Here is a 14,931-nt window from a genome sequence, read left to right on the forward strand (position 1 = left end):
TTACGAGCCCTTTCCCAACAATGCAGAGTTAAAAAGTCACAAAAATTAGCTAAATAAAAATAGGAAATAGTAACATAATAAAATAATAATAATGAGGCTATAAGGAGTACCAGTACTGAGTCAATGTGCAGGGGTACCAGGTAGTTGAGGTAATAACTAGACTATATACAAGGAGTACCAGTACTGAGTCAATGTGCAGGGGTACCAGGTAGTTGAGGTAATATTTACATGTTGGTAGGGGTAAATGTGACTAGGCAATCAGGATAGAGATTACATCTCCTCATCCAGGGAGTGCACACACACTCACTGACAGATATACACACACACAGGGAGGGAATGTTGTGTTTGTTTAATAATGTTTCAGGTCTATGAAAATGGAAAAAAGGTTTAGCCTATGGATTGTGAAAACAACAAAAATAAATGGGAAAATGGGAGAGGAGAAATGACTAGAGACAGTGTTGTTTAACTCACTGACCATGACCCATGAGTTCTTCTTACCTTTGTTCAGTAGAAAAGTCTCCCTCTCTGAAGTTTAGAGGTTGATCCATAAACTGGTCACTCTTCATGGACACACAGCTGGGTACAGGGGAGGCTGGTCTCTCCTGCTTGATTGGACTTCAACACAACAGAGACAAACATTACATCTCTCATCTACTCTGAACTCAGATGGGGAAACATAACAAGAGTTTCATTCCAAAACGCTACATATCCATTTTCAGAAATGTTTGTAAATTACCTTCTATTGTTTAAAGAAATTATCAAATAAATGGTTGTGTTTTCTCAATAGCTAATCATGGCATGGTGTTGTTCAATGTTCCTTAGTTGTTAATTTTGAAAAATTTCTGTCTTAAGTAGTTTAACAAACTGACACATTTTCATGTTAGTCAAAAACTGCTTTATATGGAAGGAGTGCCTTTGATTTGACGGCCTGCACTTGTGCAGTTCAGCACAAGACGACCATTAGACCCAATCAATTAACATTAATTGAGTCACCTCTGGTCGAGAAAAATTTATTTTCCTAGTACATTCATTGTCAGATTCATCAACCAGCAGCGAGCACTCTGCCATCTCGAACAAGTAGCCAACTCAGCCCCGATAAAAGGCTTGTGCCGTCAGCGGCAGCGAGTTCTCTGCCTTCTAGCGCAAGCCAGGGGAATGTTGAGGTACATTTGCATGATGTAATTTATTGGCGGGCTGGAAGACGCACTCTTGTCTTATCTATTCCGAGGTTATTTACTCCCAATATCAGATATTAAGATCATTTTTTATAATACATGAATTCTAGGGTTGAGGTTAAAGCATCTGACTAGTGATTATTTACCCGGGGTTCAACACCTGCTATAGTCACTATTTAATTGCTCTTCCAAAAGCATCACAGGCCTAATACGAGACATATAGCTAACTAAAGTAATGAGTGACCATCTTAGAAAATCATGGGACATATAGTCTTTTGTTGCATGCTATTTTATGTTAATCATATTGCTGCTTGTAGCCTATAACTGATGCTTCGTGGTCATATGCTGCCATCTTTTGGAAATATTTAGCAATTAAAAGTGATTAATTCAAGTACAGACATTGGTGAGGCAGTTGAGAATAAAGTGTATTTTTCTTGTTAATTCCTTAGATCAGTCTCAAACCTGCCCCACCTATCCCACGCCAATTGCTGGACTTTCACATAGAGGTGACTAGGTCACCCAGTTCAAACCACATTTGAAAAATAAAATAAATGTGTCTTGTTTATCAAGCGTTCTGCCTTGCAATAATAAATATTATAAAATAACTAATAACAACAAAAAAAGCTAAATGCGTAAACAGGTTTTGATTAACAAAAGTATCAAAATGCTATTTAATACTATAATTGTATTTACTAACATAATATTATTACTAAAATAGTTTCTAAAAGTGTTCTAGGCTACCCTACCCTTAAGGCTGAAATAGGTAATACGTAGGGTAATAGTTTCTGTATAGCACTTTGTGACATCTGCTGGTGTAAAAAGGGCTTTATCAATATATTTGATTGATTGTTAGGTTTAGGGTTTTTATGGCAAAAAACAGTATTGTTTATAGCTCTCTTGCGCCTCCCTGTGGCCGTCTGTGGGTACTACATAACTCATTCATGACACTTGCTAGGCTCATAATCTGAGGTAGCAACTGAGTCAGATCTAAAAATCCATTAGCTAGACCACCCGATTTGACAACAATCACCCCATTATATCCATTTGGTTTGCAACTCTGTGAGCCTGTGCAGCATTCGCTCAATTTGATGCCTACTAATAAAGATTTCGATGCATATCAAATTACCCAGAGGCCATTTAGAAACAACAAATCAAAGACAAATTGTTATTTCTAAATAAATAAATATATTCTGGCTGTTTAAATCGGCCACCTCTTGAAAAAGAGGACAGGGACATGCGTTTTGTTTAGGTTGTACACCTTTTTCTGAAAACATGGTTAACCATGACCAGAAACTGTTTAACGTTTCATGGCTTTTCGCCAGCCATTGCTAGCGCTATGGGTTACCACAAGGTGTACACAGGTGAACTGTGAGCCATAAGTAGGCGTAACCTTGTTAATAGTAAATTACTTGAGGTAAACCTACAGGGTTAACATTCACCAAGTAGTCGTGACCTTGTTAATAATAAGTTACCTGAGGTAAACCTACAGGGTTATCACCAAGTAGCCGTAACCTTGTTAATAATAAGTTACCTGAGGTAAACCTTCAGGGTTAACGCTCACCAAGTAGCCGTAACCTTGTTAATAATAAGTTACCTGAGGTAAACCTACAGGGTTAACGCAGGCAGGTCTCATTGATAACAATAGTGAAGCTGGCATTGTGACGCAGAACAATGGACTGGGAATAGAACGTTCTGAAGGCGAGTCGGTGTCACGGAGCTCAATAGAACTATTAGGAGCTGGCAGGGTGAAAAATACCCTAAAATAAGGCCTGTTTTTTTGCGATTACTTCATAACCAGGGACAGAAGGTAATATTATTAAACTGGGCTCCATGGCGGATGCAATGAACTAATTTTATCAGAAATAAACGTTGTAAAAAATGTCACTTGATGCGCCCCCAAAATAATATTCAAAAGTTCAGTCCTTGGACACAGAGGGATTAAACACTAAAGTTACCGTCCATCTAGTGAAGAGAGGAGAACCGGACAGAGGGATGGTAGGTAGCCAGCATCCATCAACGAGAGAGGGAGAAGCCCTCCACAGTATTTAACAGGTGGAAGAAACAACCAGGGAGCTCCATCGGTCCACAAGAAATGCAGGCAGCCGGTGATGATGTAGTGGTAGCTAGGATAACTAGGATGCTGCTGGTAAAGAGTAGCTAGCTTAGCTAGCTGTACCGACTAGCTTGGATAGCTAGCAGGTCGTTCGTCTGTCCCTCGAGGATGATGACGAATCCGGTGAACCACACAATTAAACAAGGATAGTGAGTGAAAAGGATCTGGCTACACTCATACTGTCCATGACCGTAACGCAAACTGAACAATAAGCGTCGGTGTCTCAACACTGTATCGAACTCCATCGCTGTTCCCCAAGATCACCTCAGACCACTCACACGCGTAACTGGACAATATGCTTGGCGCCAAACCGTACGTGGACGCGGACAGTTCTGTACGGGGACGCGGACAGTTCCAGAACGCGGACATGAACAGTGCAACACAATAAACTAAACCCAGTCTTCACAGTGGCTTACATTAGTAAAATTAATTTTTCTTTTAAAGATGTAAAACAAAAACTACGTTTTTTTATAACAATATTTTGAGATCTGGGCCCATATCCACAAAGCGTCTCAAAGTAGAAAATTGGTCGTATAAGTGCTGACAATAAAGACTTCTACTCTTATGGGTATAAATTAAAGCTATGCATGAAGCCTCTAGTCCCACCTAGTTGGCAGATATTTATGACACATCATGAGCTGTCCTAACCAGTTAAGAGTTAACAGCAGGTGTCTTGATAATACTATAGAATAATGCAGTGAGTCAGTGGTTCCTGCGCCACATGTAATTGCTTTGGAGTAGTTCAAAATAATATTTTTATATTTCTATATGATCAATCCATAAATAATATAGACCTACATGCAACAGTATGTCTTGTGCTTTTGGCAATGATTTCTGTATAATAATGATGTACAAGTGACAACATGTATGTCTGCATAGCATTTTGTCTTCATTTTGGCAGTAACTCAGGTTTTCGGGTGGACTTGATCTGACCACTGGAGGGCTGCTGGGTTCACATCCTCAAAACATTCACCTTTCGTTGATCAGAACTCTAGAGGTTCTTCTTCACTGAACCCAAAAATATATCTAACTTTTAGTGGTTCCATATATTAAGGAAGTGATAGAAGCCTTTTTGGTTCTATAAGGAACCTTATTTTCTAAGTGTATAATAAACACGTTCATGTTATTTGAAAATGAACATTGTATGCAACATTGTAGGCAACGTTATTGGGAGGGGACTTGATGCTAACTATGCCAAAGCTATTTAGAGTCGTTAAACGGGTGTGAAGTGTGTTTGTATAAAAATAAATAAATATGCATTCCATTATATTTGGCAATAATGAAGAGTAGGCAAAGTGGTTGTGTCATATTAAAATTCTATCAAATGTCTTCCATTGCAACGAGTCCAGTCAGGGTGCTGCAGAACCCCTGCAGTACCTCCACTGACCCCGGATTGAGAACTCCTGATTTAGCAGATACTCTAATCCAGAGTGATTTACAGTAAGTGCATTCATCTTAAGATAGCTATTTATTTTGTAAATAAAATTAATACATTCTTCATAAAATTGTCATCTCACCTCTTAGCTTTGGTGTCATGTTCCCCAGAGAGACTCATTTTAGAGGCAGGGCCCCCCTCCTCTCTCTCCCCAGAGAGACTCATTTTAGACCACTGACCCCTAAACAGAGATGCAGCATGTTGGTTGTGGTGAACACAGTGACAACTCATTCTAGAATGTCAATTGTTCTCTTTTACTCATGATCTCTTAGAAATAAAACATTTACTAACAGACACATCCAAACAGTCAGGTGATTTAATTTAATCACAGGAACATTGTTACGTTCCTCAACAAGAAATACAACATTTACTAACAGACACATCCAAACAGTCAGGTGATTTAATTTAATCACATGAACATTGTTACGTTCCCCAACAAGAAATAAAACATTGTCTCTCAAACAGAAGAAGGAACTAACAAAGAGTCACTAACAACAACCAAAACGAAACAGGTGGTTTTAGGAGGGGTTCTGAAAGACACTCATGGGGGTGTCCACTAGTGATGGGAATCAGAGGCTTTCTGAACGCTTTGGGGCTTTCACCAAATTGTGCCAAAAACGCAATGGATAGATTTGAGGACTAATAAACAACATTTAGTTATGTTACAATCAAAACATTTACAAAAAACTGAACAGCCTATGCTTATAGAAATTCATCATTTAAAAGTTAGAAATACAATGTAGCCAGTTTTCAAAGAAAACTATAACAACTAAATCTATACAGGTATTTGATTCTGTGCCTCCACAAGACAAGACACTCACTCACTGTTCCCAAGGCAGAGGCACCTGTCAGGTGAGAAATGGAGGAGAATATCTAGACTAAGACTGTTAGTAGTGTCCAGCAGAGGGCATGGAGGAGAATATCTAGACTAAGACTGTTAGTAGTGTCCAGCAGAGGACATGGAGGAGAATATCTGGACTAAGACTGTTAGTAGTGTCCAGCAGAGGACATGGAGGAGAATATCTATACTAAGACTGTTAGTAGTGTCCAGCAGAGGACATGGAGGAGAATATCTGGACTAAGACTGTTAGTAGTGTCCAGCAGAGGACATGGAGGAGAATATCTAGACTAAGACTGTTAGTAGTGTCCAGCAGAGGACATGGAGGAGAATATCTAGACTAAGACTGTTAGTAGTGTCCAGCAGAGGACATGGAGGAGAATATATTGGACTAAGACTGTTAGTAGTGTCCAGCAGAGGACATGGAGGAGAATATCTAGACTAAGACTGTTAGTAGTGTCCAGGAGAGGACATGGAGGAGAATATCTAGACTAAGACTGTTAGTAGTGTCCAGCAGAGGACATGGAGGAGAATATCTAGACTAAGACTGTTAGTAGTGTCCAGCAGAGGACATGGAGGAGAATATCTGGACTAAGACTGTTAGTAGTGTCCAGCAGAGGACATGGAGGAGAATATCTATACTAAGACTGTTAGTAGTGTCCAGCAGAGGACATGGAGGAGAATATCTGGACTAAGACTGTTAGTAGTGTCCAGCAGAGGTAAATGTTTTGGAAGCCTCAGCGGGATCCATCGCCTGAGGTGTCAAACAAAGCTTTTTATGTCATTTGTATGTCTACGCCTTGAGCTATCTTTCCACCTGCTAAGGTGAAATATCTATACTGAACAAATATATAAACGCAACATGCAACAATTTCAACGATTTTACTGAGTTACAGTTCATATTGGGAAATCAGTCAATTAAAATAAATTAATTAGGCCCTAATCTATGGATTTCACATGACTGGGCAGGGGCGCAGCCATGGGTGGGCCTGGGAGGGCATAGGCCCACCCACTTGGGAGCCAGGCCCACCCACTGGGGAGCCAGGCCCAGCCAATCAGAATGAGGTTTTCCCCACAAAAGGTGAAGAAGCCAAATGTGGAGTTCCTGGGCTGGCGTGGTTACACGTGGTCTGCGGTTGTGAGGCCGGTTGGACGTACTGCCAAAATTCTCTAAAACAACGTTGGAGGCAGCTTATGGTAGATAAATGAACATTCAATTCTCTGTCAACAGCTCTGGTGGACATTCCTGCAGTCAGCATGCCAATGGCACGCTCCTCAAAACTTGAGACATCTGTGGCATTGTGTTGTGTGAGAAAACTGCACATTTTTGAGTGGCCTTTTATTGTCCCCAGCACAAGGTGTACCTGTGTAATGATCATGCTGTTTAATCAGCTTCTTGATATTCCACCCCTGTCAGGTGGATGGATTATCTTGGCAACGGATAAATGCTCACTAACAGGGATGTTAACAAATTTGTGCACAAAATCGGAGAGAAATATGCTTTTTGTGCAAATAGAACATTTCTGGGATATTTTATTTCAGCTCATGAAACATGGGACCAACACTTTACATGTTGCGTTTATACACTGCTCAAAAAAATAAAGGGAACACTAAAATAACACATCCTAGATCTGAATGAATGAAATAATATTATTAAATACTTTTTTCTTTACATAGTTGAATGTGCTGTCAACAAAATCACACAAAAAATATCAATGGAAATCAAATGTATCAACCCATGGAGGTCTGGATTTGGTTTCAAATTAAAGTGGAAAACCACACTACAGGCTGATCCAACTTTGATGTAATGTCCTTAAAACAAGTCAAAATGAGCCTCAGTAGTGTGTGTGGCCTCCACGTGCCTGTATGACCTCCCTACAACACCTGGGCATGCTCCTGATGAGGTGGCGGATGGTCTCCTGAGGGATCTCCTCCCAGACCTGGACTAAAGCATCCGCCAACTCCTGGACAGTCTGTGGTGCAATGTGGCGTTGGTGGATGGAGCGAGACATGATGTCCCAGATGTGCTCAATTGGATTCAGGTCAGGGGAACGGGCGGGCCAGTCCATAGCATCAATGCCTTCCTCTTGCAGGAACAGCTGACACACTCCAGCCACATGAGGTCTAGCATTGTCTTGCATTAGGAGGAACCCAGGGCCAACTGCACCAGCATATGGTCTCACAAGGGGTCTGAGGATCTCATCTCGGTACCTAAAGGCAGTCAGGCTACCTCTGGCGAGCACATGGAGGGCTGTGCGGCCCCCCAAAGAAATGCCACCCCACACCATGACTGACCCACCGCCAAACCGGTCATGCTGGAGGATGTTGCAGGCAGCAGAACGTTCTCCACAGCGTCTCCAGACTCTGTCACGTCTGTCACATGTGCTCAGTGTGAACCTGCTTTCATCTGTGAAGAGCACAGGGCGCCAGTGGCGAATTTGCCAATCTTGGTGTTCTCTGGCAAATGCCAAACGTCCTGCATGGTGTTGGGCTGTAAGCACAACCCCCACCTGTGGACGTCGGGCCCTCATACCACCCTCATGGAGTCTGTTTCTGACCGTTTGAGCAGACACATGCACATTTGTGGCCTGCTGGAGGTCATTTTGCAGGGCTCTGGCAGTGCTCCTCCTGCTCCTCCTTGCACAAAGGCGGAGGTAGCAGTCCTGCTGCTGGGTTGTTGCCCTCCAACGGCCTCCTCCACGTCTCCTGATGTACTGGCCTGTCTCCTGGTAGCGCCTCCATGCTCTGGACACTACGCTGACAGACACAGCAGACCTTCTTGCCACAGCTCGCATTGATGTGCCATCCTGGATGAGCTGCACTACCTGAGCCACTTGTGTGGGTTGTAGACTCCGTCTCATGCTACCACTAGAGTTAAAGCACCGCCAGCATTCAAAAGTGAACAAAACATCAGCCAGGAAGCATAGGAACTGAGAAGTGGTCTGTGATCACCACCTGCAAAACCAGTCCTTTATTGGGGGTGTCTTGCTAATTGCCTATAATTTCCACCTGTTGTCTATTCCATTTGCACAACAGCATGTGAAATGTATTGTCAATCAGTGTTGCTTCCTAAGTGGACAGTTTGATTTCACAGAAGTGTGATTGACTTGGAGTTACATTGTGTTGTTTAAGTGTTCCCTTTATTTTTTCGAGCAGTGTATTTTTGTTCTGTATAGATAAAAACACAAAGCTTCCAGCAGAGGTCAGTGCTCTTCTGACACCTGTCAGATGGTAGTGTGATGTCCGAAGCTTCGACCGTCATCATCACGTAGTATTGTTACATTGATACGTTGTGTCGAATCAGTAGTGCTTTGAAAACTGCAACGGCGCATCGGAGCTCCGGTTTTAATCGTCCAATCCCTAGTGTCCACTGAATGTTGACTAGCAACAAGAAAGTGGTACCTAAAGGACACCCACCATGAGTGCCCATTGAAGTGGCTCCAGACGAGGACATCTGAAATAAAAACCCTCCAACTTACAATATGGAGTAAAAAAACAAGTGGAGCAAACCAGACCAAACCAGACCAGACCACACCAAACCAAACCAGACCAGAGCAAACCAGACCAAACCAGACCAGACCAAACCAAACCAAACCAGACCAAACCAGACCAAACAAACCAGACCAGACCAGACCACACCAAAACAAACTAGACCAAACCAAACCAAACCAAACCAAACCAGACCAAACCAGACCAAACCAAACCAGACCAGACCAAACCAGACCAAACCAGACCAAACCAGACCAAACCAAACCAAACCAAACCAGACCAAACCAAACCAAACCCTGGGAGATACAAGACAGAAAGACTTTGTTCATCAACTTAAAGAAGCAGAGCTACAAAGAGGTGCCAGTCTTCTAACATCTCTAAGGCCAACCAGAACACTGGGCCAGCTGCTCTTCAATATCACATAACAGATGGAACCCTTCTGACTAAAGAGATGACAAGCAGAACACTGGACCAGCTGCTCTTCAATATCACATAACAGATGGAACCCTTCTGACTAAAGAGATGACAAGCAGAACACTGGACCAGCTGCTCTTCAATATCACATAACAAATGGAACCCTTCTGACTAAAGAGATGACAAGCAGAACACTGGACCAGCTGCTCTTCAATATCACATAACAAATGGAACCCTTCTGACTAAAGAGATGACAAGCAGAACACTGGGCCAGCTGCTCTTCAATATCACATAACAGATGGAACCCTTCTGACTAAAGAGATGACAAGCAGAACACTGGGCCAGCTGCTCTTCAATATCACATAACAGATGGAACCCTTCTGACTAAAGAGATGACAAGCAGAACACTGGGCCAGCTGCTCTTCAATATCACATAACAGATGGAACCCTTCTGACTAAAGAGATGACAAGCAGAACACTGGGCCAGCTGCTCTTCAATATCACATAACAGATGGAACCCTTCTGACTAAAGAGATGACAAGCCAGCACAGGCATAAGCATACTGTCTATTGAGGTGGCGCCAAGAGGTGCGGCCAACGTGCTAACGTCCAACCTCAAAATATAAATGGAAATACCAAAGCCTGTAACAACATGTAGTCGTGACTGATATCTTTCACCTCATCTCCCTGTTACTGTTTGTTAAGGTAGTTATAGACAGTGCAGCAACACAAGGCCACATTCCTCTCAGCCCTTCCACTCTCTCAGGCTAATGTGTATTTATTAAAAGTATACTATTTCTTTCAATCTGTTATTTTCTAAACGTATCTGAGAATGTAGACTGAAGGGCTAAAATGGACATGATTGATCTGAGGGGGATCAGTGATCCGTACAGAAAGGTTTTTTGCAACAAGTAAAATATTTTATATTATGTAAAGTAGGCTATGTTCTACTGTATAATAGCATATGCAGATCAAGGTCTATACCTCAGCTATAGCCTACAATATCCTAGATGACCAGCCTAAACCTGTTCAGATCAGTTCACACAGGTTATCAGTAGCAGGATTGATCACCTACAAATCGGTTTTAAGTCTAAACAGCGGGCAGGGCGGTAAACCAGGTCGCTGGCGAAAAAGGCAAACACCCTACGCATCGCAGCAATGGGAATTGTAACTTGGCTCACACTGTCCCCTACAAAAGCAAGTCCCGTGCTTCGACTACTCAGACCCCTCACACATCCGGGCCATGCATTCTGATGGCCTCACAGACACCATACTACTTCTGACACCAATGCAGCGAACAGCGGGGCAGGGAAGCGAACCCAGGTTGCACGTGTAAAAGGCAAACAACCTACGCATCGCGCCGCTGGCGCCAATTGGGTTACTTGGTTGGAATTGTGACGTGGCTCATTTAGCGAGGATCACTACAATATAGTAGAACTATGATACAATTACAGTTATCATATCAAATGTTAAATGTAGAACTATAATATATAAATATATTGAATATGACTTGCCCACATTCAGTTAGCTCCATTTTGTATGATTAAACTGGCACGTACCTGTCTCAGTAGAAGTCGACTGTTAGGTCTGAGTGTTTTACTTCCATTCATTGTACTAAAATTACACCATACATTTAATTTCTCTACACACTTTACAATCATTCCTGGAAAGATTCTCACCTTGTAGCCTGAATTCACAACCAGAACATGTCAAGTCATTGAGATATCTACAGTTCTGCTGAAAGAGCACCTTCCTGATGACTAGCACTCTGTGTATTCTAATGGGTGAAGTCTGATCTGGAATGTGAAGCTAACTGAAATGTAGATAAGCTTTGAAAAAACAGTATAACTAGCTAGCATCATAGTACACCCCTCAGGCTACATACAGGTTACAGCATGAAGCAGCCATCAACAGCCGAGTTGTAGGCTACTACCTGGGTTGTATTCATTAGTTTACTCAGCAGCCAACAGTTTTCAAATGTTGCATAAACAGTTTACTCCAAACGCTGTACAACGTGACCTAAACGGTTTCTGTTGCCAAACGTTTTGCTACGGTGGGCACTAATGAACACACAGTCTTTCCACAGTATTTATTAGTCTCTCTTTCACACAACATACCTTCCTGAGTGAAAAGAGTTAACAGTAGATTAGAAAGAGAAAATGTTGTTGCTTGTTGTGTTTTAAGCCTGTTTTGAGAAGACAAGTCTATAGACCTATGATACAGTACACTCTTAGAAAAAAGAGTTCCAAAAGGGTCCTCTGGCTGTCCCCATAGGAGAACGCTTTTGGGTTCCAGGTAAAACCCTTCTGGCTTCCATGTAGAACCCATGTAGAACCACAATGGGCACACACTCTCTACCATGGAACACTCTCACTCTGGAACACTCTCTACTCTGGAACACTCTCTACCATGGAACACTCTCTACTCTGGAACACTCTCTACCATGGAACACTCTCTACTCTGGAACACTCTCTACCCTGGAACACTATCTACCCTGGAACACTCTCTACTCTGGAACACTCTGTACTCTGGAACACTCTCTACCATGGAACAATCTCTCACTCTGGAACACTCTCTACTCTGGAACACTCTCTACCATGGAACACTCTCACTCTGGAACACTCTCTACCATGGAACACTCTCACTCTGGAACACTCTCTACCATGGAACAATCTCTCACTCTGGAACACTCTCTACTCTGGAACACTCTCTACCATGGAACACTCTCACTCTGGAACACTCTCTACCATGGAACACTCTCTCACTCTGGATCACTCTCTACTCTGAAACACTCTCTACCATGGAACACTCTCACTCTGGAACACTCTCTACCATGGAACACTCTCTCACTCTGGATCACTCTCTACTCTGGAACACTCTCTACTCTGGAACACTCTCTACTCTGGAACACTCTCTGCCATGGAACACTCTCTACTCTGGAACACTCTCTACCATGGAACACTCTCTCACTCTGGAACACTCTCTACTCTGGAACACTCTCTACTCTGGAACACTCTCTGCCATGGAACACTCTCTACTCTGGAACACTCTCTACCATGGAACACACTCTACTCTGGAACACTCTCTACTCTGGAACACTCTCTACCATGGAACACATACATCTACAGTGTATTGCCAAAAATCACTCAAGAACTTTAAAACATAGACTCTGACCTGTCCAATGAGCTAAACTGATTAAAGAATCCCACAGTACACAATCTCTCTTTCTCTCTCTCTCTCTCTCTCTCTCTCTCTCTCTCTCTCTCTCTCTCTCTCTCTCTCTCTCTCTCTCTCTCTCTCTCTCTCTCTCTCTCTCTCTCTCTCTCTCTCTCTCTCTCTCTCTCTCTCTCTCTCTCTCTCACACACACACACACCAAAAACAAAAAAAATCACCTCAAACATAACAGTATGGTGCTTTTAAAACTCACATCACTGTGATTGATCCATTTGAAGAAAGAAGTTCAACAGGTTGAAACAGTGAAAAACATGGTCGTTGTGGATGTTGTATATTAGAGTTTATGTATATACAGTTTGGGAAAAAAGTATTTAGTCAGCCACCAATTGTGCAATTTCTCCCACTTAAAAATATGAGAGAGGCCTGTAATTTTCATCATAGTTACACGTCAACTATGACAGAGAAAATGAGGGGAAAAAATCCAGAAAATCACATTGTAGGACTTTTAATGAATTTATTTGCAAATTATGGTGTAAATTAAGTATTTGGTCAATAACAAAAGTTTCTTAATACTTTGTTATATACCCTTTGTTGGCAATGACACAGGTCAAACGTTTTCTGTAAGTCTTCACAAGGTTTTCACACACTGTTGCTGGTATTTTGGCCCATTCCTCCATGCAGATCTCCTCTAGAGCAGTGATGTTTTGGGGCTGTCGCTGGGCAATACGGACTTTCAACTCCCGCCAAAGATGTTCTATGGGGTTGGGATCTGGAGACTGGCTAGGCCACTCCAGGACCTTGAAATGCTTCTTACGAAGCCACTCCTTCGTTGCCCGGGACGTGTGTTTGGGATCATTGTCATGCTGAAAGACCCAGCCACGTTTCATCTTCAATGCCCTTGCTGATGGAAGGAGGTTTTCACTCAAAATCTCACGATACATGGCCCCATTGATTCTTTCCTTTACACGGATCAGTCGTCCTGGTCCCTTTGCAGAAAAACAGCCCCAAAGCATGATGTTTCCACCCCCATGCTTCACAGTAGGTATGGTGTTCTTTGGATGCAACTCAGCATTCTTTGTACTCCAAACACGACGAGTTGAATTTTTACCAAAAAGTTATATTTTGGTTTCATCTGACCATGACATTCTCCCAATCCTCTTCTGGATTATCCAAATGCACTCTAGCAAACTTCAGATGGGCCTGGACATGTACTGGCTTAAGCAGAGGGACACGTCTGGCACTGCAGGATTTGAGTCCCTGGCGGCGTAGTGTGTTACTGATGGTAGGCTTTGTTACTTTGGTCCCAGCTCTCTGCAGGTCATTCAATAGGTCCCCCCGTGTGGTCCTGGAATTTTTGCTCACCGTTCTTTTGATAATTTTGACCCCACGGGGTGAGATCTTGCGTGGAGCCCCAGATCGAGGGAGATTATCAGTGGTCTTGTATGTCTTCCATTTCCTAATAATTGCTCCCATAGTTGATTTCTTCAAACCAAGCTGCTTACCTATTGCAGATTCAGTTTTCCCAGCCTGGTGCAGGTCTACAATTTTGTTTCTGGTGTCCTTTGACAGCTCTTTGGTCTTGGCCATAGTGGAGTTTGGAGTGTGACTGTTTGAGGTTGTGGACAGGTGTCTTTTATACTGATAACAAGTTCAAACAGGTGCCATTAATACAGGTAACGAATGGAGGACAGAGGAGCCTCTTAAAGAAGAAGTTACAGGTCTGTGAGAGCCAGAAATCTTGCTTGTTTGTAGGTGACCAAATACTTATTTTCCACCATAATTTGCAAATAAATTCATAAAAAATCCTACAATGTGATTTTCTGGAAAAAAAATGCTCAATTTGTCTGTCATAGTTGACGTGTACCTATGATGAAAATTACAGGCCTCTCTCATCTTTTTAAGTGGGAGAACTTGCACAATTGGTGGCTGACTAAATACTTTTTTTCCCCACTGTATGTTCCTCCCTTTTAATCATTTTGTTATCTCTCTCTCTTAGCTAGCTAGACTATTCACCTGCCTCTGCTATCAATACACTGTGCTAACATTAGCCTTTTCTGGACCACAGAAAATAACAGTTTTAAACAGTTGTAAAAACCCACTTCTTCCAGACAGAATAGTTCCTGTAGATTCAGACTTACTCATCGCCAATTTTTTGTTATGTCTCGTTGGTGTCATAACCACGTCTGTATAACAATTCAATAATGATGAGACAGGAGACAGGAATCAGTTCAACCATTTATCTGGAACGTGATCATCTCAACACATACAAACCCCCATGATGCTCTGCAGCACA

General features: G+C 42.3%; 2 protein-coding genes across 2 annotated transcripts in view; one reads left to right on the forward strand and one right to left on the reverse strand.

The window, feature by feature from the left end:
* Positions 1–11,285, reverse strand: part of LOC311141141 (NACHT, LRR and PYD domains-containing protein 3-like) — an 80,607-nt gene extending 69,322 nt beyond the window's left edge. The window contains exons 1-3 of the mRNA XM_084176395.1: positions 11,143–11,285; positions 4,806–4,904; positions 499–615 (exon numbers count right to left, since the gene is read on the reverse strand). Coding sequence (XP_084032521.1) covers positions 499–615; positions 4,806–4,888 — 200 coding nt within the window. The 5' untranslated portion in view covers positions 4,889–4,904; positions 11,143–11,285. The remainder of the gene's footprint in view (positions 1–498; positions 616–4,805; positions 4,905–11,142) is intronic.
* LOC311142326 (NACHT, LRR and PYD domains-containing protein 3-like) overlaps positions 1–14,931 on the forward strand; it is a 385,235-nt gene that overhangs the window by 182,420 nt on the left and 187,884 nt on the right. The gene's annotated exons all lie outside the window — the stretch shown is intronic.

Source organism: Coregonus lavaretus (assembly GCF_964263955.1).
Source record: "Coregonus lavaretus genome assembly, chromosome: 2".
Lineage (NCBI taxonomy): Eukaryota > Metazoa > Chordata > Actinopteri > Salmoniformes > Salmonidae > Coregonus > Coregonus lavaretus.